Source organism: Pelodiscus sinensis, chromosome 14 (genome assembly GCF_049634645.1).
Source record: "Pelodiscus sinensis isolate JC-2024 chromosome 14, ASM4963464v1, whole genome shotgun sequence".
Lineage (NCBI taxonomy): Eukaryota > Metazoa > Chordata > Testudines > Trionychidae > Pelodiscus > Pelodiscus sinensis.
In genome coordinates, this window is record NC_134724.1 from 24,129,429 (window position 1) to 24,155,601 (window position 26,173).

Genomic DNA, 26,173 nt, shown 5'->3' on the forward strand with positions numbered 1-26,173 from the left:
TAAACTTTTACATAGTATAAGATGCATTTGTTTGGTGTTTGCTCCTTTTGAGTGTTTGGTTTCCTGGGTACTGAGCCCTCCCAGAGCTGAACAGATTCAGTGTCTGTGTTGCTCAGCAGGGAAGCAGTTACTCCAACTCCGTGTTTTGGCTGGGGGAGACCAGAGCTTCTGGCCCAGCAAAACAGGGTGGTGAGGAACCCCAAAAGGCAGGAAAGCAGGTGTTAGTGGCGTGATCATCATACCAGGGAACAACGTGTCACAGTTGCTATTCAGTTATACATTTTTCCCCATCAGAATATATATGCTGTGTGTTTAAATATTTTTAACATATCACAGTTGGAAATTGACTAGGTATTGAATTATGTATAGTATTCACTCTTAAACATAGTGCATTACTTGAGAAAACTAGTTTTTAAATACCCATTTTATCAGAGACAAATTCTTTCCTGTTTGCCAATTCCACACCTCAAAGCAAGATTTCACCATTTTCCTCCCTTGAAGAATGTTGTAAGTGCTGCACATTTTGAGTGGTTAACAGAAAAGCTATTGATTGGAAATAGTTAAATGTAAAGTATATCACATAGTAAAAATATTTCTACTGTAGATCTGTTCTACAGTTGTGAACTGCAGAAGTGAATGTGTACCGTCTGATTGTATAGTGATCAAAGAAGCTCAAGTTCAGTTGTACAAAGATATGGATCAGTGTGTCAGGGTTGCTGATGTATAAGGTTGCTCTAAAGAAGCTAAGAACAGAAGAGTGAATGAAAAGTGGATTATGGGGTAATCAGAATGTTTGTGATAGAAGACAGATGTGAACAGCTTAGAGGGCATTGATAAAGTCATTTATGCTGAAGAGCAGTGAGTCCTTCTAAACTAAAGTTAGGTTAATATTATGCTCCTAGTCCCCTCGCTAAGGCAATTGTCAAGAAGCCCAAAATCCTGCCATGGCACATTAGATTGGGGCACCCAGTGATTGTATGGGTTTAGGCAAACACCAGTGTATGAGTTTAGGGAAACATCCTTTACAAGTCTATCAGTGTGAAAACAGCCTGTATCTCTCAGTGAAAACATGTTACAGTCACATTATGACCAGATGTTTATGAATCCCTGCTGTTTGGCTTGACGATATGGTGATGCCTGTTTCCCAAAAGCTTTCTTCCTCCTTTCCCAACAATACCAGCATGAAAAAACATGACCCCCTACCCAATTATGCTTAGATACCTGAATGTTATGTATCTTAAAAATACTAATATTAATTTTTACTCCTATGCCAATGGTTGGCAACCTGTAGATTGTGGGCCACATGTAGCCCATCTAGATTCTGTGTGTGGCCCATGAGACATTTTGTTTAGTTACCCACATGTTGGGTTGCCAAATTCTGCTGATTTCCATCCTCATAGTTTTTTCCTACAGGCATTACTAAAGTGACATGTATGTAAAGCAAGAGTACTTGCTGATTACACCAACATTGACTATGAACTGTGTGCTGCCTCTGTACGCAATCAGAGAAATGCTATGCTTCAATCAACACACCATGCAAATGTTTAGGTATGCGAGCGCAGCTAGCAAAACTATTTTTCCCGGAGACCATCTTGGTTACTACAATATTGCAGCCCACTGTGATGGAGTGCCACTTGTGCAGCCCACTCACGAGCCTAGCCCACTGTTGCCCTATGCAGTGCAGCAAAAAGTTAAAGCTAAGAATGTGTGTCCAAGAAAGCATATCGGTACCTGTGAACTTAAGTCTTTTCAACAGACATTATCTGTGAGCTGTAATTTAATAATGTAGTAATTTAAAAAAAAAAATCAAGAGGTCTAGTTTTCTCCTTCACAATATGGCTTGTTGGTATGGGTGTTTACAACTAATTACAATGGATTGCTGGAATTAATCACTGTGGAAAAGGAGAGTTTCTTCTTTATCTGGAAAATGTGTTCTGTGAGAGTATCTCTAGTAATGGATATACCTGTGTGGTTATTACCTTACATTATTGATATTTAATATTTGGTGTGCGTCTACACAGCAAGATGCTTAACTCGAAATAAGCTATGCAAATTGAGCTATATCAATTGCATAGCTTATTTTGAAATAGGAAGTGTCTATACAGCATGTGTTTCGAAATAGAGCACTCTTTCTCTGAAATCCTTTGCTCCTTGTACAATGAGGGTTACAGGATAAGAAGTCCTCCAGCTTGACAATATTTTGACATTGTTTCAAAATAATTGCCTGCTGTGTAGACGTGGACTAAGTTATTTCAAAATAATGCTAGTTATTTTGAAATAATGTTGCTGTTGATGTACCCTTACCTGACTGTTAGCAGGTTAATTTTTAGACAGTCACATTCCTGCTACTTATATAACGTATGCTTGTAAATAATGACTTCTTGTGGTGAGAGATAGCACAACTACTCTGTTCCATACTCAAACAGAAACCCATTTTATAGGAAGGCAGAAGTTTCTTTTGAAGTTTTAAATTCTAAAGAAATGTTTGTCTGACATTCTGGAAAAATACAAGAACTACTTTTATTGAATTCTAAAGTTATTTATCTGTTCAATCTCCCTTTTTGTTTTCTTCAACTTGCAGAATGAAAACTTTTTAAGAGGTAGATTTGTAAATACCTTGTTTTCTGATATTGTAGTTATATTTGTGAAATTCTGTATGTCTTTAATCTATGCTTTTCATAGTATAATTAGAGATTTTGTCAGAAAGATTCCCCATAGCCTTCAAAATACATTTTTGAATTGATTAACTGAATAACAAGGCCTTATTATAGACTGTAACAAGACATATTTTAATTTAAATAGCCCCAGATAAGGGATTGGCTTACTGATATACATGGAAATAAATCTAGGCTTTGGAAGAACAAATGTTTATCATCTGCCATTACAAATGTTTAAGTAAGGTTTACTAAATGTTTGCACGTTAATATGTACAGGTTGGACTTCAAAAAATCGGACTCCTTCATTTAGCAACATCTGTGGTCTGGCAGGACCACAGGTGTTCCTGGACCAGAGAGTCCTGGCTGGGAGCCCCAGTGGCAAGAGAGCTGGCGGCTCAGAGCCACTGGGGCTGGGACCAGGGCTGGAGACCTGGTAGAATAGCTGGGTGTGGCAGCCCCGGTAGCAGGACTGGGGTTGCAGCAAAGGCCAGCAGCAAGGAGAGGGGAAGTGTGCTGTGGGCTAGTGGCACCTTTGTCCGGCAAATTCCCTCTTTCGGGACCAGTCAGGTCCCAAGAGTGCCAGTCCAGAGAGGTCTAAACTACAGTATGAATCAGTAGCTATGTCTTTTGGAAATATGAAATCAGCATACTTATTCATGAAATTATTGGGGCTTATTTTTAACTCGTGGTCTAATATCCAAAACAGTATCAATTATTTTCATATTACTGTATTTATGATAGCAGGAAAAAGACACTCTTGCTTAAAATAGACTATGAAATCTAAGAAAATGTGGTAAAACCAACTGGAGCTTAGTGTACCATGTCTGAATAATATACTATAATCAAAAACTTCAGGAGGTAGCTGAGTTAGTCTGTATAGGATAAACATAAAAAACAAGAAATGGTCTAGTAGCACTTTATAGCCTAACAAAACATGTAGGTGGTATCATGAGCTTTTGTGGGCGCAACCCACTTCTTCAGAAACTCCAGTCATCTGAAGAAGTGGGCTGTGCCCACAAAAGCTCATGATACCACTTACATGTTCTGCTAGTCTATAAAGTGCTATTAGACCATTTCTTGTTTTTTAAGTTTATAATCAAAATGGACTTGAAAGTTATCCTCTTAGTTTATTTATAATTACTCTTGTTAAAATATGATACTCGGCTTAATCTTCCAATGTAAATACATATTGAGTTCCTCATTCGGGTCTACAACTTTAATATTACTCATTTTCAGGTAACAGGCTTCTGACAGCAACTGACTACTTACAGTTGTGGGCCCCTCCCTGTGGTGAGATTCTAGAAGAAGAAGAAGAAGAAGATGATGATGATCCTGACAGTCAGATCAAAGATGATAAAGTACCTCCTGTTCTAAATGACTGGAAATGTGTCTGGCAGTGCAAGTAAGTGAATTTGTAATTTAAGATGTGTTGAACAAGGTGGAAAAGACAACATTTTAAGTGTGTGCCTTTACAAAATGTGAATACATAGGATCCTGCACATGGATCAAATTTAGATCCATTGATATAAAGCAGATATTTATGGAATTGCAGGACTCTAGCAACAGCAAGGCTAGGTCTACACTACACCTTTTTCCGATTGTTTTTTCGGAAGAGGCTTTTCTGAAATTTGGTCCATCTACACTGGGCCAAATTTCAGAAAATCCCCCTCTTTTGGAAGATCCCTTCTTCCTCGTAGAACAAGGAAGACAGCTTCCAAAAGAGCACGTTTGCTCTTCCGCAAAAAAAGATACATTAGGTATCCCAGAAAAAACCCCGCGCTAGACGTACCCGAAGTGAGACAAGCTGACCATGGCCAGCAACCGATACAGGAGCTGCAGCAGCGAAAGCAGCATATGTTGGGCCACCAGTCTCAGGAGTCATCACCCAGCCCTGCACGTTGAGGCCAGCTCCAGGCTTACTGGCAGCTGTTTCTGCTCATGCTAGTACAGGCAGTCCCCGGGTTACGTACAAGATAGGGACTGTAGGTTTGTTCTTAAGTTGAATCTGTATGTAAGTCGGAACTGGCGTCCAGATTCAGCCACTGCCCCGCTGCCCGAGCCCCTCCGCGGCTTTGCTCTGCGTCTTCCTGGTCTGCAGACCAGGGAGACGCAGAGAAAGCCCCAGAGTACACGGGTGGCAGGACCGCGAGGTCCCGCAGTCCGTGTACTCTGTGGCAGCCCCGTTCATATCTGCGGGGACTGCCTGTATGTGCAAGAGGCTCCCATGCTTCTGGACTGCAGACCAAGGTTCTCTCTAAGCTGTGCGGTAGCACGGCCCTGCAGCTGCTTAATGAGCGTTATCCAGCCATAGGCTGAGGGCTCTGTGCATAAAGCTTCCTGGCTGGAAGAAGGGCAATTCTCTCTCAGCTATAGCAGCAGCTACCTGCTGAAGTCGAGCAGTGAGTCTCTCCCAGCTCATAGGGAGGGGTCATGTCCCTACCAACTGGGAAAGACTTGCTGCTCTGTCCTCAGGTAAAATCAGACATATATTCTTCCCATGAAGAATATTCTTTCCACCATATCCAGGTGTCTGAACCACCCAACTGACAAGAGATTTTCCTTAAAAGGAATTTTCAGCCAGTAGAACTGTATATTGGAATACTGTTGAGAATTTTTTCTTATAACAAGTAGCTGTAAATATTCCTTTCTGATCTTTCCTCTTCAGCTTCTAATCTAGCAGTAAATAGTGTTTCTTTCCCAGAAGCATTCCAAAGTCTGTTGAGAGGGATTCACTTATCAGGCTGGATGTGTTGTATTCTAGCTTCATTTAACAAGGTTCCATCTGTATCCTCAGTTTCTTTCATTCTGCTTTTGCCTTTGCTTTCATCTTGATTATTCATGTAATGTAATATATATTTCTGTTTTAATTATTTTATTTCATACATTTTTAAAGCCAGAAGGGACTATAATGATCATGCTGTCTGACCTGTTGGATAATAAAGAACATAGAAATTACACTGCACAAGGCCCATGTTTTACTATTAATCTAGAGTATACTTTTAGAAGGTTATCTAATTGTACTTTATAGATTTAAACTGATAAAGAATTTACCTTGTTCTTTCATAAACTACAACAGTAAATTACCTCACCTTGAAAATTTTGCACTTTATTTTTCAGTTTAAATTTATCTAACTTCTACTTCTAGTCATTGGGTCTTGTTATGCCTCCGCCTGCCCCAGATTAGAGCCCTCTATTATCAAAAATGTTCTCATCATTGTAAGGCAGGTTTTCTAGACCTCAGCTCATTCTTGTGGCACTTTTCTGACCCCCCCCCTTCAATTTTTTTACATCTTTTTTAAAGTGGTGGACACCAGAATAGGACTGCTGTATTCCAATAGTGGGTCAATGCCTGCGTTGGCCTCTTAGCCACAGACTCTCTGGGAAATTTATGTGAAGCTGACTATCCACTATGACCTGTAAGTCCTTCTAAGAATCTCTGTCTGCTAGAAAACCCCCACCATCATCAAAAGATGACTGTTGTTCTTTATTCTTGTATGCTGGACCTTGCCTGCCTTAAGTTGTTTGAATAAGCTCAGCTGACCAAGCTGTGGATGGAAGCCCTTTCAGTACTTGTTGAGCATTTTATATCACCCAGATCTGAATATTTTCAGTTTATTCTTAAGGCTCTCTGGCTCTGTCAAAAAATGATTAGTAGTTACTACACCAGAATGTTTTCAGAGGGTCACCATTCACAGAGATGTCCCTCACTTGTGTGATGACAGGTACATATTCTTCTATACAGGAGTTTTCATTTAGATAGTTCAGTATGTCTTGGTTCTGAAAGCCAAAAGAAGCTAGCCTAAGCACAAAAGACTTGGAATTTTGGGCCATAAAATGGCCATCTGAATTTTCCTATTGTGAGAGGTCGTTTGAACTACAGGCAGTCCCTGGGTTACGTACAAGATAGGGACTTATAGGTTTGTTCTTAAGTTGAATTTCTATGTAAGTCGGAACTGGCTCCAGATTCAGCCGCTGCTGAAACTGATCAGCGGCTGACTACAGGAAGCCCTAGGCAGAGTTGCTCTGCCCCCGGCTTCCTGGAATCAGCCGCTGATCAGTTTCAACAGCGGCTGAATCTGGACTCCTGGGACAGAACAGCTGGGGGACTTCTGGGTAGGTCCCCGCAGGACCAGCCCAGCAGCTCTACCCCAGGCGTCCCGCAACAAAAGCCTGGTCTTCTGGGGGGGAGGGGGGGCGCACTAGCTGCGCCCCCTCCCCCCCCCCCCAGCAGACCAGGGAGACCCGAGCAAAGTCGCGGAGGTGCAGAGGTCCTGCCGCCTCTGCTGCTTTGCTCCTGTCTCCCTGCTGTGCTGGGGAGTCCCCCCCAGCACACCAGGGAGACCCGGAACAGCTTTTCTCGCCCCAGAGGACGCGGTGGCGGGACCGTTGCGCTCTGGGCGGTCCCGCCGCCCGCGAGCTCTGGGGCGAGAAAAGCCCCGACATAAGTCGGATCCGCTAAGTCGGGGACTGCCTGTATCATGGACTGAGTGGCTGCCATTTACTAGATTAAATGAGAAATTACCTATTCCTCAGTTCCCATTCCCAAGTTAAAGATGCTCCGAGGGACTAGTATAACACCAAAACAATATGTTCTGCTGTTCTCCACTTGGCAGACAAGGAGATTTTCCGGCTGGGTGACTTAATCTGCCAGTTTTAAGACCAGCACAGTTGATTAATGAAAAATGCTGTCCTAAGCCCTTTCCTTTCCCAGTTGTTCCTTGAAATTAGATGCCTTTACTACTTCAGGCAATGCCACGTGCCTCGCGTTTTATTAAGAGATCCTGATGAACTAAGAGATACTTTTCTTTTGCACTGGGATCAAGAGTTTATATGCCTTTGCTCTGTATTGGATTTGCCATACTTGAAACAAATTTTTTTCTGCCCTTTCTGTTTTCTCACTGTGCCAGATATTTTGTGCAAAAATAATCCTAAATGGCTATAGCTACTTTTAGCTGGATGAAGCACATAACAGCTGAGACACATACGGAATGACTATAAAATATCAGACTGGTTCACTTGCATATAATAAAATGATAATTGTATATTTGAAGCAATCATATAAAATACATACATAATAGTCAGTCAAGGTTTAAAGTTGAACTGTCTTTCTTCCGTAGGACTGCAGTATCTGTTCATTTGATGGAGTGGTCTCCTGATGGTGAATACTTTGCAACAGCTGGAAAGGTAAGGACAAATGGCTCGCTAAGTCTCCAAGTGGGATGATGAAAAGCTTCAAGCTCAATGATTAAAAAATGCCAAAATCCTGGAATGTGTGCAAAGTTGTAGCCTTAGTTAAGCAATTTAAAAAAAAATTCCTAGTGCATAATGTTGACATCTTTTTTTGTAGAAAGCTTTTGTTTTACCAGAATGGATTTTTGCTGATTATATTGCAATTGACATGAAAATATAGATCACTCAGCTCAATTTACAGTCAAATGTTTCCCTATCTGTGTCAAAGAATGGTGGTAAAATTACTAGTCCATTCTGAATGAAAACAAACACAAACTTAAGCTGCCACCAAAAACTAAATATCTAAGGGCATGTCAACACAGCGGGGCCAGAACCGAAATAAGCTATGTAACTTAAGCTACGCAATTGACGTAGCTCAAGACAAAGCTGTCTACACAGCAGGAAGTCCAAGAAAGAGCGTTCTTCCTCCGACTTCTCTTACTCCTTGTAAAATGAGGGTTACAGGAGTTAAGAAGTCCTCCAGCTTGACATTATTTCAACATAATGTTGAAATAACTTCTTGCTGTGTAGATTCAGATTGTTATTTTGGAATAATGTCAGTTACTCCAAAGTAATGCTGCCGTGTAGACATAACCTAAATAATTAGCAGTTTCAAATGTACAGTGAAGATAGAAATCCAAATTCCATTCTTATCGTCCATTTCAGTATTTATATCTTTCTCAAACTGCTTTGGGGATTAAATTTTCATGTAGCTATTCATTTTTATTTCATCTAATGTCCTGTCACTGCAGTTATGTTCTTGAGTGTCCATTCTTATAGTTCAGCATTTGGTATGAAAGTTCAGCATCACTAAAGAAAGCGACAAATTTTAGACGAAATTTAGGAATTCGTTTTTTATTTACTTCGATGCTTCACTCTTCTCCTTAATGGTTACCTTGAGTCATCAGTGTTACACCTTGGTTCGGTGATGTGGTGGAAGCCTCAAAGGTTAAAGCCGATTACCCAGTGAAAAGTACTGGATGATGGTGTAAAACAAATGATTTTTATTAAGTGGAATGATTTTTTTTATCAAAGCTAACAATTAGCAAATGTGTGTTTTTTTTTTTTTTTTTTTTTTTTTTTTTTTTTTTTAAATTAGCAATTGCCTAATGCTTTTACAGGGTAGAAAAGCTTGGGCATAATTATACTTAACTGATTACAATTATTTGATTACAATTTACTTATATTAAATCACTATTCCTAATTCGCTTAACGCAGCGCAGCATACAAATGAAAAATACAAAAAACAAAGCTAAAATAATAACAATAAGAGAGGCTACCCACAGCTAATCCTTCTAATGTTTCTTTAGGACAGCAGGCAGAGTTAGTCATTGATTTTTGCTGTTACAGGTTAACAACTCCTGGGTTTTTCTTCTAACACTTGTACCTAGACTAAAACATAACACTATCACAAAACATAAAATTACACTATCTATACAATGCAACTTGCTTATACCTTCCAAGATTACAAGATATGATTAATACAACTTAACTACTGACTAAGCTAACAATTGATAGATTTAAGTAATACTTACAAATCCAGCAATAATAACAACATGAAGACACACACAAACTCAGGACTCGCGCACCCTTATCTTTGACTCGAAGGGTGGGGAAGGCAGCTTCAGGGTGATCAATCCTTCAGCTGGGCAAAAAAAAATGTGCCCTCAATACACGGAACCTCCGTCGAACAAAGGGATTGAGGGTCTTTTATAACATAACCTGATATCCGGTACCTTATTAGGGTCAGTTCCTTGGCCGGGCCTGATAGGCTGGTAATGAGGTAACATGAAATACTGCCCTATAGGATTTTTCATGATGCCTGCCTGATGGCCCCGTGGACAGTGCTGGGTGTGGGCATGGTCAGTGTGCATGGCAGTTGCGTCTTATCTCCCTATGCCTACCTCCCTGCCTTCAAGGACTGGTCAAGAGAATCTTATTTATCTCTTGCAGCTGTGTTCTATTTTTTCATGCTCACCTCCCTGTTCTATGATGCCTACAAAGCTAAATCCCGTTTTACAGAAAGCTGCATTGTGCTTCCCATGCTTCTCTGAGTATCTCACAGTCTGGGTTTTCTGTGAGGGGCCTTGTGTGGCAGGATGGGCGATATGCGAAGGCCATGGACAGAAAAAGCCTGCTTTACAACAATCAGTATGGTGGTTATGTTACTGTTATAGACTTGTGTGTATGATATCACTAGAAAGTATCCACACTAGTATAAAAGGCCTCAGAGGGATAGTCACATTAAAATTTAAAAATGAGTAGTTGGCACCTAAGGGACTAACAAAAATATATAGAATCACGAGCTTTCATGGGTAAAACCCACTTGATTAGATGAATTGGAGTGGAAATAATAGCAAACCATATATAAATAGAAGCTTCAGGAGGTAGCTGAGTTAGTCTGTACAGAAAAAACAACAACAAATGGTCTGGTAGCACTTTAGACTAACAAAACATGTAGATGGTATCATGAGCTTTTTAAACAGCAGAAGTACCTGTAAGTTGTAGGACCCTTGTTAATGAGACTAATCAAGTGGACTGTATGTGTCCCATTCATAGCTTTTGATGTGGAAATGCACATGTTAGAGGCAAGAGAGATTGGCTTTGTAATGCTCCAACCAGTTAATGTCTTTAATCAAGCCTAGGGTAACAGTGTCAGATTTGAAGATGATGTCCACTGTAGCATGTTTGTTTGTGATTAGAAAGTGATCAAAGCTAGGCTTTGAAAGTCTTATTCTTTGCATGTCTCCATCTGTTGTGCATATAGATTTACGCATATAAGATTCCCTGACTACATAATCACAGCAGATGGTACCAGAAGCACATACTCTGTGTCAGAAGAGGATTCTATTTAGGTTGTGATATATTGCTCTATCAGATTTATAGTCTTAATCATAACTTTTAACATTGGTGCCTGCCAAGCATTTTTGTTTGTCCTGCTTGCACAATGAATGGTCAAGCATATTTTTATCCTTTTTTTGGAATTTTATCTTTTAGCTGGGCAGTGAGAGATCTGTATTTTTTTTTATATAAAATCTTGATTTCTTTTCGTGATGGGCTGGACAAAGCTGACCCTCCCACTGGAGGCCTTTCAGCACCCTGGCCAGCAGCAGCAGGAGCAGTGGAGAAGTCCTCCAAGCTGGGTAGAGGAGCAGCCCTTGTGGCAACCAATCAGGGTGCAGCAGCCTGATATAAAAGGAGCTGCTAGGCCAGGGCTAGGCAGTTTCTTCCTGGAGCTCAACCCTAGCAAGCCTCAGGGCTGACTGGGGAAACCTCAGAACTTTGGACAGCTCTGAGTCAGAGCTGCGCAGCGTAACTGGACAGAGCCTGGTCCTACGGCTGGAAGCTTGCCAAGAAGCCAGGGCAACCCAGCCAAACACAGAAAAGGGATTCAATCCCAAGACCCTAGAGAGGGGTTGAATGGAGCAGCATCCTGGGGAAGTGGCCCAGGGACATGAGAGTGACTGTGGACATAGAAACTTAAGCAGGTAACTGCTATTTAGGGTCCACTCCACAAAAGGCCTCAGAGGGTCCACTCCACCCTCTTTGCAAAACACACCTGAAACAAGAGGGTAAATGAGGCCGGATCTACGTCCACTGCTTGGACATTGACTCACCCCAGATGGGCAAGTAAAAGACTGTGAGACTTCCCTCAGCCACCTGGGGGCACTCAACTGAAGGGCAGAACCCGTTACACTTTTCATTTTCTACTCCCTACATCAGTTGGTCCTGCAACTGAGAGAGTTATTCTCTTACCATAGTGTACTTGTGTCCACCACGTCTTTACCTTATTAGACACTATGCAAACTTATTTGTTTCCCCAAATCATGCACAAGTACTCTTTCTTCTGGCTTCCACGCTTTTTCTTTTATTCTGTGTAATCATCTCTACTTCTCTCTTTGGGTTTCTTCCATTGCCATTTTCAAGCCTGTTCATATTATTCTTGTATTTGTGTGTTGTCTTCTGTTTGAGCTTTTCAGCTGCTTTCATTATCTTCCAAATCCCTTTATAAAATTAATATCTAATAGAAATTATTTTTTCTTTGTTCTCTCTCCCCCTTATTTTTAATTGTTTGCCACATCTTCTTTTGTCTGTTTTAGGGAGTATTTCTTACTAAGAAATAAGCTTTGAATTTATGTTGCTATGTATTGGGTGCCAGATGTTTAGCTAGTTGTAAACTGGTGAATTATGCAAGTTAGATCTCTTTACTTCTTCCAGACATTACAGCAGCTTCCTTTACTTTTTAAAATGGTTGATCACAAATAAACTGTCAGCCACATTTTACTCATGTCATTTTGATATTTGCAGTCCACCATATAGATGTACTTTATTATATAATTTAAAAACATAAAATTATTATAGTAAATTATTTAAGTCTCTCTTGGTATTAGTCAGAATTTCAATTTAATTAACTGTGTCACTAGACATACATCACCGATCTAACTTGATCCATATTTTTGGGATTCCTTGTGGTGACATTTTTATTTGTAGTGTGTTCATCCTGTGTGTGTTTTTGTTTCTTTGCCCAGGATGATTGTCTCTTAAAGGTATGGTATCCTATGACTGGGTGGAAGTCATCTCTTCTACCACAAGAGAGTGAAGAGAAGAAAAAAAGTGCATCTCCTGTTTACTTTTCCTTTGTGTATTTGGCACATCCTCGAGCGGTGACAGGATTTTCATGGCGTAACACTAGCAAGTACATGCCCAGGTTAGAAAGTTCCTAGAAGAAAACTTGACCAAAATTTTCAAGTGTGGATGTTTAAAGTTAGGTTCCTAAATAGGTACATGAATAAAAATAGCTACATTTTTCGGCAGTGATAAGTATCAGCATTTCTCATTCTCTTCTTGGCCACGTTTCTAATAGACCATGTCTATTATTGTACCCAGGAATAAATTAAGGCACCTTAATTGTAGATGCCCAAATTTAATAATTTTGTCCATTGTCTTTGTGATAGTTTAAATATACTGTACTGATGTATTCAAAAGTAATGCTTAAGGATGTACACATATAATTCCAGCTTCAGAGAGTTATAATTGTTATTTAATCCACTCATCTAGTATTTTCCCTACGTCTTTTGGAATTAACATACATTTTCATTGAATTATAGGGCCCCAATTCTGCAAATACTTACGTACATCTCACCTGTAATTTATCACACCTGAATTCAAACTAACGTGCTCTCTCTGCCCTTCAAACATGTGCATAGCCCCATTGACTTCATTGGGACTACTTATATGCTTCAAGATAAGCATGTATGTAAGTATTGGCAGGACTAGCAATTTCTTACTAAGATTTTAAAAGTATCAACTTTTCGGTACATTAAAAGAGTAGCAAATCATGATTATAGGTTTCCAAATGTTTAGACAACCACTGTCAGTCACATAATTGCATATGAATGTAAGAAGATCTAATACAGGGAGCTGAAAAGTTTTTGAGGCCAGCTCCCTAGCTACAGTGAGTGAGCGAGTGAGTCAGAGAGATTGATTGTGAAGAAGGTATCCAGAAGTCAAGTGGTGATATAGCCCTTCTAAAATTATAAGAAACTATATGTATAGATTTAAAATACAGATCTTAAATTATATTTCAAAATATTTTGGAATGAATTTTTTTGCTTACTTCTGGGACCTAAGTTCAGTACCCTAAATATTAAGTTGACATTATAGTCATGAGAGCTGGGGAATATTAGCTCCTTGGCTTGTTTAGAGTAGTCACCATTGAAATTATATATATATAACATATATAGTGCTGAGTTAGTGATGTCATCACCTGTTACAGAGGGAGCACAGTGTGATGGATTGGGCTCAGTGGTATGATCAGCACACGGGTGACCCTTGAGACTGTCACCTGATGTGCTGATCATACCACTAAGCTCATCAACCTGCACTCTGGGGTGCTCCATCACTATGTCCTGCTGGGACAGAAACTCTGGTCTACGCCAGAAAAGGCACAGAGTTGGGGTAACGGTCCCCTAGCAGAGTAACACAGACACTGATAACTCTGGGATAGCTCAGCTACAGGAACCTGACAGCATCCCCCCCCCCCAAAAAAAACGGTTTTACACAGAGAAAGCTCAAAGCTCACTTTCTTTATCATTGAGAGAGATGCACAGTTGTTGCTTCCCCCTCACCCCAATACCCGCCCATAACAGTCATTTACACGGTTTGACAATAAACAGAAGTAATTTTATTGAGTATAAAAAGTAGGATTTAAGTGATTGCAAGTGAAAACAGACAGACAAAGCAAGTTACTATTCTAAAATAAACAAAACAAACCAGTTAAGCCCAGTGTTCCTTCTAACATTTTAGGCAGGTTGAATTTTCTTTTGGGTGGGTTGAAATTTCTTATATGCACCACCAAGATTGAGATTGTATGTGGATGTGCAGTGTGTCCCAGTACAAACAAAAAACCTAGGGACAAATACATATTTTAAACAGTCCATAGGTATGGAAGACAATATATTAAAACAAGAGATAATTAACAAGGAGCAATGCTTAAAATGTTTAATATGAAATCAAATGAAGAAAATTAACACTACCTTTGGAGTACATGTATTATCGTCTTATCTAACAGCTCAAGCTAATAAACACACCAAAAGGGGCCATGCTGCAAATAACTATATAAATACATCAAAGACATGGCCATTAAGTAAAAGTCTAAAAAATATGCACAGCTGTAAGATGCTAAACAAATCTGAGTAAACTAGAAATAGTCATGCTCTCCTTGATAATATTCATACAATATTTACTGACACTAGAAAGGAGAGTGAAAGGCATTCACTCAGGCTTATACACTTTCTCTGGTTAATGTTTAAGATCCATGCTATGCAAATGAAACAGATCTTTAAAACAGATACAAATCCTGATTTGAAACTTCACCTTGTGTGCGTTGCTAACTCAGAAGCCCCCAGAGCATTTGTCCAACTCCAATTGAAAGCCCAAACAAATTAAACAAGATCCATGGTAAAGTTATTCCAGTTTTAACAATTTACTGTGTACTAACTGGTGACACAGGATTTTTAAAAAATCATCAGAGTTTGCAGATATCTACAACACTAAAAAAAAATTGTTAAAAGAATCCTTTCCTTTCTAACTATAAGCCATTAACACCTATGTAAACTTTGTTTGAAATGTAATCATGCAAATGTCATGAGCTAGACCTTTTGTTCCAATATTCAAAAGCAGCGTAAAAGCTTTTATCCAACCTTAAATTTTGGAGCCACCCCATATAACGCGTCCCAGCCCAGGAGAGAATCCTATGTCTGCATCCCAGTTAGGGCTACTGTGCTGAAACAGATAGGGTTTGACTCTTGCTCCCTGCATCCCAGATGGAAACAAGTAAAGACACCCCAAACAAACTCTCCTCTGTCCCCATCTCACTGCACAGATGCCAGCTCCATTCCCCATTTTCCCCATTTTCCCCATTTTCCCCACCTACCCCATGCAGTCGGCTGACTCTTTCCCAGACCAGGAAGCTAGAGGATTGTGCTGGGTTTCCTCATGAGAAGCTGCAGGCAAACCCCGCTGCTGTAATCAAATCATTGTAATCATACCTCTCCCTTCCCATACTTATTATACACTCCAAACTCCCCTCACCTCTGGCCCCTCCCATTTCAGCTATGTACTTACTCCCTCTCTCCTCTCCCTCCCTCCCTCCCTCCCAGCATGCTCGTTTGTTGTCTGGAGCAGGGAGCTTCTGCTGCTGAGGGTGCCTCTCCCCAGCCAAGAAGCTCTCTGTGGCTGTGTCCAGACTCAGGGGTTTTTTCGGGAAAAATAGCCTTTTTCCGAAAAAACTTCACCTGCGTCTAGACTGCAGCCGCGTTCTTTCGAAATTAAATCGAAAGAACGCGGCTTTTCTTTCAACGGCGGTAAACCTCATTTCACGAGGAAGAACGCCTTCTTTCGAAAGTGCTTCTTTCGAAAGAAGGCGTTCTTGAATGTAAATAGGGCTTCTTCGAAAGAGAGCATCCAGACTCACTGGATGGTTTCTTTCGAAAAAGCGGCTTGCTCTTTCGAAAGTTCCGCGTGCAGTCTAGACGCTCTCTTTCGAAAGAGGCTCTTTCGAAAGTATCTTTCGAAAGAGGCTTGCAGTCTAGACATAGCCTGTGAGGCAGCCTTAAGCCTCTGGGGTGGGAGGGTGGGAAGCTTATTTAGCAGCTGCAAGGCCATCCTGCTGCACAGCTAATAGGGAACATGGGTTAAGCCTAATGCATTAAGAGATTGTTACAGATCATATTTCTTACCCTAGTCCTTATTTCAGGTAAAATCCTTGAAGCTGATCTTTTTTACTAGTCTGGATCTAACAACTTTTTGTGTATCTTAGTGTGGGCAGGCAATTTTCAAAAGCCTGCAGAAGGCTATCATTGATTGCTTCCCATCCCTTAAGTAGAATTTCTTTTGTTTCATTGTCCCCATCCCAATGGAAAAAATACCAAATTCAAGATGAATTCCTGCACCAAATGGCATGATTATGTGTTTTTGTAGGACCAACCACAGTTTGGGCTTAGAGGAAAAAATAAATCCATTTCAAGATCATTGTTTTGAGCACCAGGCTATTAAATCCCTTAAGTACCACTAATGGCTCTCACTAGAATACCTCTATTAATAAAACACATTTCTGTTTAATATTTCTAACTTTACATAAAAATGATATAGGCTCACAAATAGAATATACACAATCAGGGGATCACAGTCTCTTGAATGATAGGTTACTTGCCCTGTTTTGCATAAAGTATATTTGAATTATGCATATTTATATTTATAAGAGATTTCCTTAAAATATGGAGGCATAGCATCACACACAGTATTTTAAAGAGTGAAGTGGTGCAACCCTTATTACATGGGTGAAGCAAGAAATCTTACTGACATCAGTTTGCCTACCCTTGAAAGTACAGTAAAATCTGATCTAAAAGGTGATCTGATCTACATTAAGTGTAGGAAGTACAAGTATAAACTTTTCCTTCAGGAAATGTTATTACAGCATTAGTAGGAAAATCCGTGAGATGAATAGTTAAACTCACTTTAAATCTATCCTATCTGTTTTATAAAGAACAGAGAGGTAGCCGAGTTAGTCTGATCTTGGTAAAACAAAATAAGCAGTCATGTAGCACTTTAAAGACTAATAAGATAGTTTATTAGTACTTTATTATTTCTTTAGTAACATAATATATATTAGGGATGTTAAGGGGGGGATTTAACTAATAGAGTAGTTGATTAATCAAGTAGTTGATAAAAATTCAATCAGTAGGCAGCCCAGCTTGCACCAGGTGCAGGACCAAACCCCGTTGTGGCTCTGCAATTTAAAAGACAGTAGGAGCCAGGAAGCCTGCCCCCTTGTACCTACTACATTTCAAATTGCAGAGCCTCAGCGAAGTTTGGTCCCAGTGCAAACCAGGACTGAGCTGGGCTGCCTGCCCACCAGGCTCCTACTACACTTTAAATGCAGCAACTACTATCAGCTGCATTTCTGTTGGTAATATACAATTTACCATTTAGCTAGCATATTTTAAATGTTACCACCCTTGTAAACATACTTTAGCTCCAAACACCTTCCATGAAGCATATGATAACTGCTTAACACTAGTATGTTTTTGTATTTTCAGTTTTGTAATTGTACTTCAATACACATGAGGTAATTCTGATATGTTTATTTTCAGGGGATCTGTCTGTAATGTGCTACTTACTTCATGCCATGATGGTATCTGTCGGCTATGGTCAGAGACTTTATTACCAGATGATAGTCTTCTGGGTGAGCAGATCTGTGAGACTAGCTCTTCCAGCATTAGCAGCAGCCTGTTGCATTCTGGACGGCAAAAAGACAGAATACAGCATGCTCTAGAGGTACTGTTAAATATTTATGTTAATTATTTTTTATTTCCGTATTTAACATTTTGGGTATGTAAAATTAAGGGATTTGGAAAACTGAAATTAAATGCTATCCAGCTTGTAAAAGTACACAGTAGATTAGAGTGTAGCAATCTGAATTCTTTCTCCTACTCCATTCACAATAAATCACCCAAAGAGAAAGAGTGACAACTTACCGAATTGAGAATAAAACTTTTAAGACTCATATGAAAAATAGAATGAATTTGCTTCCTCTTCAGCTGAGTATAGAGTTGTTAGCACAGATGATATTAAATAGTGTACACTAAATGGTTTCATTCTGGCTGGAGAATGAGACTCCATACCAATAAAAACATCCTTGGAAATCAAGAATTGACATATTATCTTGAACCCATGTAAGGAAAATATTCTTATCCTTATTAAGATTAGATAATTAGAGACTCATTGTTTTAAAAAAAAATCTGCTCATTGAGTTTTCATTGCCACGCCTACTAAGAAGATGTTTTAGTATAGGGGAGGCTTTTCAGTATCCAGGTAAAATGTGTGCTACCAGTATAACCCTTTTTCTTTTGGTCTGTAAAGATGTGTCTGCACAGCAGTGTGATAATAATGTAGTGCGCATCTTGTCAGGGCTGATCCCCACTCTGACATTCCAAATACAGAAGGTATCCCCACAAAAGTCCTTTAAAAAATATACCTTGTCTACTTTACTTACAAAAACTCTCCAGAGTCACAGATGTACCGACTTTTGGAGGTTAGCTGCCACCATCAAGTGATTTCCCCCCCCCCCCCAAAACGGGACAAACGCTTGAATTCTCCCCCGGGGAACCCCAAGCTCCTTTACTATGAGAGAGCTTGAAAAACAGGAAAAGAGAAAAGCAAACTGCAGTCTCTGGTAGCTGACCTCCAGTCTGAGGCATGCAGACAGACACAGATAGACCTGTTGTTACCTTCCAGGATATAAGAATCAAATCATCACCTTAAAAAGTGATTTTTATTACAAAACAAAAGATCTTGAGAAAGCATACTTGATTGCTAGGTGTTACAGAGCAACTAAGGAAAACAAATTAAAAGACAGAAAATGTCTGGGAACAATTCTAAGATGGTGAATGGAGGAAGGGAAGCATAAATTCACACAGACAAGTCCAAACCAAACCACAAAATAAAGAAAATACTCTGATTGTGACTAGATTCACTCTTTTCCCTTTATTTACTCACAATCCCTTTTTGGTTCACTCCACTTCCATGCCCTGAATTCCTTGGAGGCATGGTAGTCCTGTCTGGGTTTAAATCCATTCTGTGCCTCTCAACTCCTGGTTTAAATCTCTCACACAAAGAAAGCAGGCAAGGTCCCTTATACAATTCAAATTTCAGCACTTTATTCTTATTGGTTCTTCTGGCTTCCTGCCAACATCCTTGCTAGCTACCTGAATTTTACCCCTTAGTAACCGGGTGCTAGCCAGCACTCCTCCTATCCATCATAGCATCTACACAGCAAGCCCATTATTTCAAAATAAATTTGAAATAACAGGCTTCTTACTCCGACTCCTGTAAACCTCGTAGTATGAGGAATAAGAGAAGTTGGGGGAAGAGTGTACTATTTTGAAATAACTGCTGTGTAGACAACTCCAAAAGTTGAAATAACCTATTTCGACTTAAGCTACACAATTAGCAAAGCTCAGGTTGCCTAGCTTATTTCGAGTTTAGCCCTGCTGAGTAGGCATTCCGTCAGTGATCTGAAAAAAGTGCATAGTTTTACAATATCAGAAAACCTACATGCAGGGTCATCACATCTTAGGTACTAGGACGCAATAAAAGCATCAGGATTTGCATAGATATATACTCATGAATCAACTTCACAATGCATAGTTTTATGTTTAAATGTGATTTTTTTTCTCTTAACTATTTCAGACACTTCACCACTTGAAAAATATGAGAAAAGGACAAAGAAGATCTTCCATTCTTATTACCCACACAGAATTATTGCCTGATCAACAGGGTTCTCATGAAGTTCAGCGTCATATTTCACATCATGCTAATGCACTCTGTCACTTTCATATAGCAGCAAGCATTAATCCTACCACAGGTGAAATGCAACTTTTTTTTTAAATGCCCAATAATAATTTATCCAAAATGAAAATATTAGGAGGTGGTATTTGCGTAGTGCTTATGGTTTGCTCTTCTTTCTTGAATACTGCCCATAGCAAACATACTATTTCACTAGTCTTTAATGATCAGAGTCTTGCAGGACACACAGCACTTGAATTTCAAATGTAAAAACCTAAATAAACACTCTTTCCCGTACTTTTTTAAGAGTAATTTTTTTGGTCATCTTTATACATAATAAAGAAGAAAAGAAAAAACTAAACAAGCCCAATACCCCACAAACCCAAGTGGCAGTCCAAGCATGTCCATACTGACACTGGAGTGTGATTTCCAGCTTAGGCAGATGTATGTGTGCTAGCTCTGATCAAAATCACATGCTAAAAATAGTGTAGTCGCAGCCACATGGGCAGCAGGGATAGGCTTGTCACACTGCATGCAATCCTGTCTGCATCCCTAGGTACATAGTAGAGGGTCGGGGGGAAGATAAGACCGCTGCAGTGCTATGTCTAGCACCTTTGTTCAATCAGAGATGGTGCAGGTATGTCTCCTCAAGCAGGGAATTTCACTTCCATCTCCAGTGCACATGTACCTTCATGTACGATGATAGGTGCTTTGCGGGGAATATGTCCATATACAAGCACAGCTTAGCATTGTTACCCATGAAACATATGCATTCTTAGTGGTGTGGACTTGAATGAAAGAGTTCTGTATAAGTTTTTAGCGAGTCACCACTCCCTCCGTTCATCTGGTGACACATCTTAGCCTAGTATAAAATGTGTTAAATAGGAGTCTCTTTAGCTGCACAAAATGTCAGTCCCCCATGAAATTCCCAAAACAAGTTTTTTTTTCAAAATTAAGGTTAACTACTAACAATGTAGTTACTTATCATATTTACAAAACCTCAGCACTTAAAACAAGGATCTATGTAGCTAAGGCCATAAATTACACACTGTCCACATACTAAACAAATATATTTTTCTTGTCAAATATTAAGAAATTCATCTCAACACAGCTACCTTAACTCTGACCCAAAATACATTATATTCCTATACCAATGTTCTCAAACTTTAAACACTAAACACAATTCTTTTGAAAAAGTAATTTTATAAGTTTACTGGGGGCTCGCTATGCTCACCAACCCCCCTCTTGGCTGGGGAGGGCCCGGGGCCGAGGTCGTCCCAGCCCCAGCTCTTCCCCACCCTGTGGCCACCGGAACCCTGACTCTTTCTCACCCCTCGTCCCCGCTTCCCCCCAGCCCACTCCATCTCTTTTTCCCCACCATCCCTGGCCCGCCCCGGCTTTTTCTTGCCTCTGCCTGTCCTACTCCCCACCAACCTGGGCCGGACCACGGTTCATCTGCCCTTGTGTTCTCCCTGATAGCCAGAGGGGCTGGGCCAAGGCCGCGCCAGCCCTGGCTCTCCCTCTGACCTATGGGGTGGGGGGGCAGGGGCACAGCTCCTGTCCACTGGAGCACCGGAGGGGCAGAGGCTTTGCAGCTCCTACCCCGAAGGCCCCCTTCTCCCCAGAGCACTGGGGAGGTGAGAAAGGAGAGGCTGCGTGGTGGCTCGTGGCTTCCACCCGCCCTCAGCCAGAGCACAGGGGAGGGAGGCAGGAGCAATGTGCTGCTCCAGCCTCATGCTTACTTGGAGGGCCACAGTGGGGTGCACTCATACACCCACTGCATATGGGCCTGGAGGGGCTGCAGCTGGTAGGACTGCAGGCGACGAGGCCAGTCAGCAGGGAAGCCTGCTGGCGAAGCTGGTAGCATGGTAAGAGGCCATTTCCGGCAGGAGGGGAGCAAGATTTGGAGTTGGGTGCATGGTGATGCAGAGTGACGTGATGACATCACTCTGCCATCCCACAGGAATTTTTTTTATCTAATATATAAAGGAGAATGTTTGTAAGTTTGTGTGCTAACTTGGACACTATAAGACCTACCGCAACCAAACTTTGCATGGGATAACCTTTCATTCAGGAGAAGGTTTTAAGGTACTCTTGGGCCCAAGCTCAAGCTGTAAAAATGAAAAAGTAACCTGCGGTGCTGCACTGCAGGGGCCGCCCCACCCACCCGAGATCCCGTGCTCACCGCCTGCGGCTCCCAGTGCCATCCAGGACTCGCCCCTTCCCACCTGTGAGGTTACATAAGCAACCCTCTTTCCCGCCCCCGCGCTGGCACACAGTGTCCCGACCCCCATGTGCACAACGACTCGGGCATCTGCCCTGCTCCCCATGGCACCTGCAGCCCCGGGCACGAGTTGGGGTGCCCCTCCCGCATGTAACCTCCCATCTACCCGGGGTCACACCACCCCCCTATGGTCCCCCGGGGATGATGCAATCCTATATTTTACTCCCTATAGAAATCAGTGCAATTTTTCTACCATTCAAAAAAAGATAATGGACTACTGTTTTTCTACATTTTGTTCCTCCAGTGTCCTGAGCAATGCCGGTTAACTCCAGCGTGTGTGTGTGTGTGTGTGTGTGTGTGTGTGTGTGTGTGTGTGTGTGTGTGTGTGTGTGTGTGTGATTAACATAGCACGTTGAACCTCCAATGCAAGTCAGCAATACATGTATAATTTTACACATTCCGCATTATTCTTTTGATTTCAAAGAACACTTAAGTATGATACTAAAGCACTGTCAACCTGTAAATATATTAATAGAATATTTTCCATTTCACAGTGTCCCTGTAAGAAATATATAGATATGAAAGCAAAATAAAAATACATTTAAAATAACTTTTCAGTGTTAGAGTTATGTTAAGATTAATATTTGGCAGAAATTTTTGTGGCCAGCATATTTATTATGCTTGTTTTTAAATTATTCGGTTTTATAAATAATTTTAAACATAACCCCACCGTTTTTCATCTAGAGAAACTTAATAACAAAAGTTATAACTAGGTTTTGTTTATGGAATTAAAATTAAGCTAGTTTTCTTTCTTTATTTTATAAAAACCCATTCCTATTAATATATGCAAATTATCCATTGCTCTGTGTGTGTATAACTTGTTTTAGCTTACAAGTATACATTTATGAAGTTCTGTATTGTAGGTAGCTAATTTACATTTATTTAAGTTGTGGGTTTGGTGTGGATTTTTTAATTAAATTTTATTTTCACAGATATTCCATCAGTCTTAGCTGGAGCAGCTTTCAATGTAGATGAAGGAAATGGAGGCTTTGTGGTTCATTGGCTGAATAATAAAGAATTTAATTTTACATCCTCAATTGAAGTATTCATGCATCATCTAAGAAAACTTACTGAACAACAACCAGAACAAGATGCTGATGAAGCTGATCATGAAGAGGCGGAGGAAATAGAGGAGAAGGAGAGAGGCTTACATATGAAACTAGATCATGGTTAGTAATCTGGTTATTTTGTTAGAGTTACTCAGGCGAATGTAAAAATGAGTCCCATGGCACATTAGAAACTAACAAATATGTAGTATCATGAGCTTTCGTGGGTAAAACTCACTTCATCAGATGAGTTGGAATGGAAATAATAGTTATCTGTCAATTGTAGAGCCCATGTTAATTAAGCTAAGGCTGGATGTGAAAACTTTCAAAGCTTTTGATGTGAAACTGTCAAAAAGCAGGCGAAATTGGATTTTTAGAGTGTTAACCAGTCAATATTTTTATTTAAGTCCAGGTTGACAGTGTCAAATTTGTAAGTAAATTCCAGTTCACCAGTCTCTCTCTGTAATTGTTTGGTAAAATTCCTTTGTGGAAGAATGGCTGCTTTTAAATCCATTATTGAGTATCCAGGTATTTTGTTAATGTTCCCCTTCAGATTTATGTGTGTTACATTTCTGATGTCTGATTTGTGTCCATTTATCCTTTGTCGCAGAGACTATCCATTTGGGTCAATATACAAGGCAGAGGGGCATTGCTGACACTTGATGGTATATATCACATAAAAAATATAGACATTTATCGTCTAGTTTTCATGTGCTGTAGGTGGTAATCACTAATGGGCATAACATCTCTTGCATGAAACAGGTTAAACAGTCTTTCTTTTGCAAGCCTTTCTCTTACACATACAGATACACATACTCTCAACATTTTTATAGACTACAGGCAGTCCCCGACTTAACGCGGATCCGATTTATGTCGGATCCGCACATACGAATGGGGCTTTCTCGCCCCAGAGCTCACAGGCAGCGGTCAGCCACCTCGACCTCCGGGGCGAGAAAAGCTGCTCCCGGTGCCCCTGGTCTGCTGGGGACCGTCTCCAGCAGACCAGGGGCATCGGGAGCAAACCCGCAGCCCCGGCGGGTTTGCTCGCGGTGCCCCTGGTCTTCTGGAGATGGTCCCCAGCAGACATGGGGCACCGCGAGCAAACCCGCAGCAGCGGCGGGTTCCCGCGCTTCTGAGGCTTTGCCAGAGCAAAGCCTCAGAAGCAGGGGACCCCGCCGCTGCTGCGGGTTTGCTCCCGATGCCCCTGGTCTGCTGGAGACAGTCCCCAGCAGACCAGGGACACTGCGAGCAAACCCGCAGCCGCGGCGGAGTCCCCCGCTTCTGAGGCTTTGCTGTAGCAAAGCCTCAGAAGCGCGGGACCTCGCCGCGGCTGCGGGTTTGCTCCCGGTGCCCTTGGTCTGCTGGGGACCGTCTCCAGCAAACCAGGGGCACCGGGAGCAAAGCGGTCCCGCGCCAGAGCAAAGCCTCAGAGGCGAGGCACCCCCCGCTGCCGCTTTGCTCCCTGTGTCCCTGGTCTGCTGGGGGGGGGGGAGGGCGCAGCTAGTGTGCCCCCCCCCCAGCAGACCAGGCTTTTCTTGTGGACCCTGGGGCAGAGCAGCTGGGGCGCTGCCGGTTGGTCCCGCAGCGCCGCTCTGGGCACTACTGGACCAACCCGGCAGCACCCCAGCTGCTCTGCTCCAGGCGTCCTGATTCAGCCGCTGCTGGTCACTTTCAGCAGCGGCTGAATCAGGACTCCTGGGGCAGAGCAGCTGGGGTGCTGCTGGGTTGGTCCAGTAGCGCCGAGGAGCAGTGCTACTGGAGCAACCCAGCAGCACCCCAGCTGCTCTGCCCCAGACGTCCCCAAGTCAGCCGTTGCTGAAACTGACCAGCGCTGACTGCAGGAAGCCGGAGGCACAGTTGCTCTGCCCTGGGCTTCCTGGAATCAGCTGCTGATCAGTTTCAGCAGCGGCTGAATCTGGACGCCAGTTCCGACTTACATACAGATTCAACTTAAGAACAAACCTACCGTCCCTATCTTGTACGTAACCCGGGACTGCCTGTATAGTGAAAACCTACGTTTTATATCAAAGGGGTTTATACTGAACATTATTGTATGTCTATTTGCATATCAGTGGTTGATTATCCTCTTACATCAATTTAGATTCTCATTGAGAAAATTATATATTTAAGTTCAAGTATGCTTTTCTGTTAAAATATCTACTTGATATTAACATATAATTATCTCTTTCCTTAGCCTAGAGAAAGTAGCATTTACACGCACTAATAAAAGGTTGCTAATTTTGGGTCATTCCCTTGACTGCATGCAAAGGAGAAGATAAGTACAGATTAGAGATGTCAATTACATGATTAACTAAAAAAATTTAATCGTGATTAATCACAGTTTTAATCGCACTGCTAAACAATAAAATATCAATTTAAATTTAAGTATTTTGGATAATTTCCTCCATTTTCAAATGTATTGATTTCAGTTGCAACACAGAATACAAAATGTCCAGTGCTCACTTTATATTATTATTTATTAATATTTGTACATGAGCAAACTCTGCTCCTTAGTTTATCCCACAGTTCATCATCTGCCTAGTTTTTGTCAGTTCCTAAATCACATCTCTTTTATATTCTCCCTTCCAACCAAATTGCCCCCAAGTTGCACTAAATTCCTTTCTTTTAACTGCTTCCTGAGCCTGGCACACATGCTAGATGTAAAGAGGTGAGGATGATAATCTTTCAGTTTTAAATTAATAACTTTTGGGAGCTGATGCACTGCTTCACATGGAGCCAGGTCTTTTAGACCCAACAGTGCTTGCATGCCTCACACCCCAACTCATTCAGAGCTGTGAGGGTCAGTTGACCCCTTGGCTCTTGCATTTGCTGGAGGTCATATGTAAGCTCACACAGACCTCACTACATCAGTTATACACAATTCACCTTTCCAGCTATTCTTGGCAACAATAAGGCTAGAAACATTCATTTTCTCTCTCTCTCTCTCTCACACACACCACCAAAACACTGAGATTGAAACCATCACATGACTTAACTGTCTGGAAACCCTGCGCAGATGACCTTGGTTTTAATATGGTCCTGTCTGTGGATTCATTTGAACCTTACTGAGGGAAAGCTAAGCCTAATGAGCCCAGCAGGGATGGAGTGGT

General features: G+C 41.2%; 1 protein-coding gene across 2 annotated transcripts in view; it reads left to right on the top strand.

Moving 5' to 3' along the window:
• Positions 1-26,173, top strand: part of DMXL2 (Dmx like 2) — a 147,345-nt gene that overhangs the window by 22,503 nt on the left and 98,669 nt on the right. For both annotated transcript variants that reach the window (XM_075897231.1, XM_075897232.1), the window contains exons 5-10: positions 3,894-4,059; positions 7,775-7,841; positions 12,416-12,594; positions 17,540-17,723; positions 19,638-19,812; positions 22,950-23,186. In XM_075897231.1, coding sequence (XP_075753346.1) covers positions 3,894-4,059; positions 7,775-7,841; positions 12,416-12,594; positions 17,540-17,723; positions 19,638-19,812; positions 22,950-23,186 — 1,008 coding nt within the window. The remainder of the gene's footprint in view (positions 1-3,893; positions 4,060-7,774; positions 7,842-12,415; positions 12,595-17,539; positions 17,724-19,637; positions 19,813-22,949; positions 23,187-26,173) is intronic.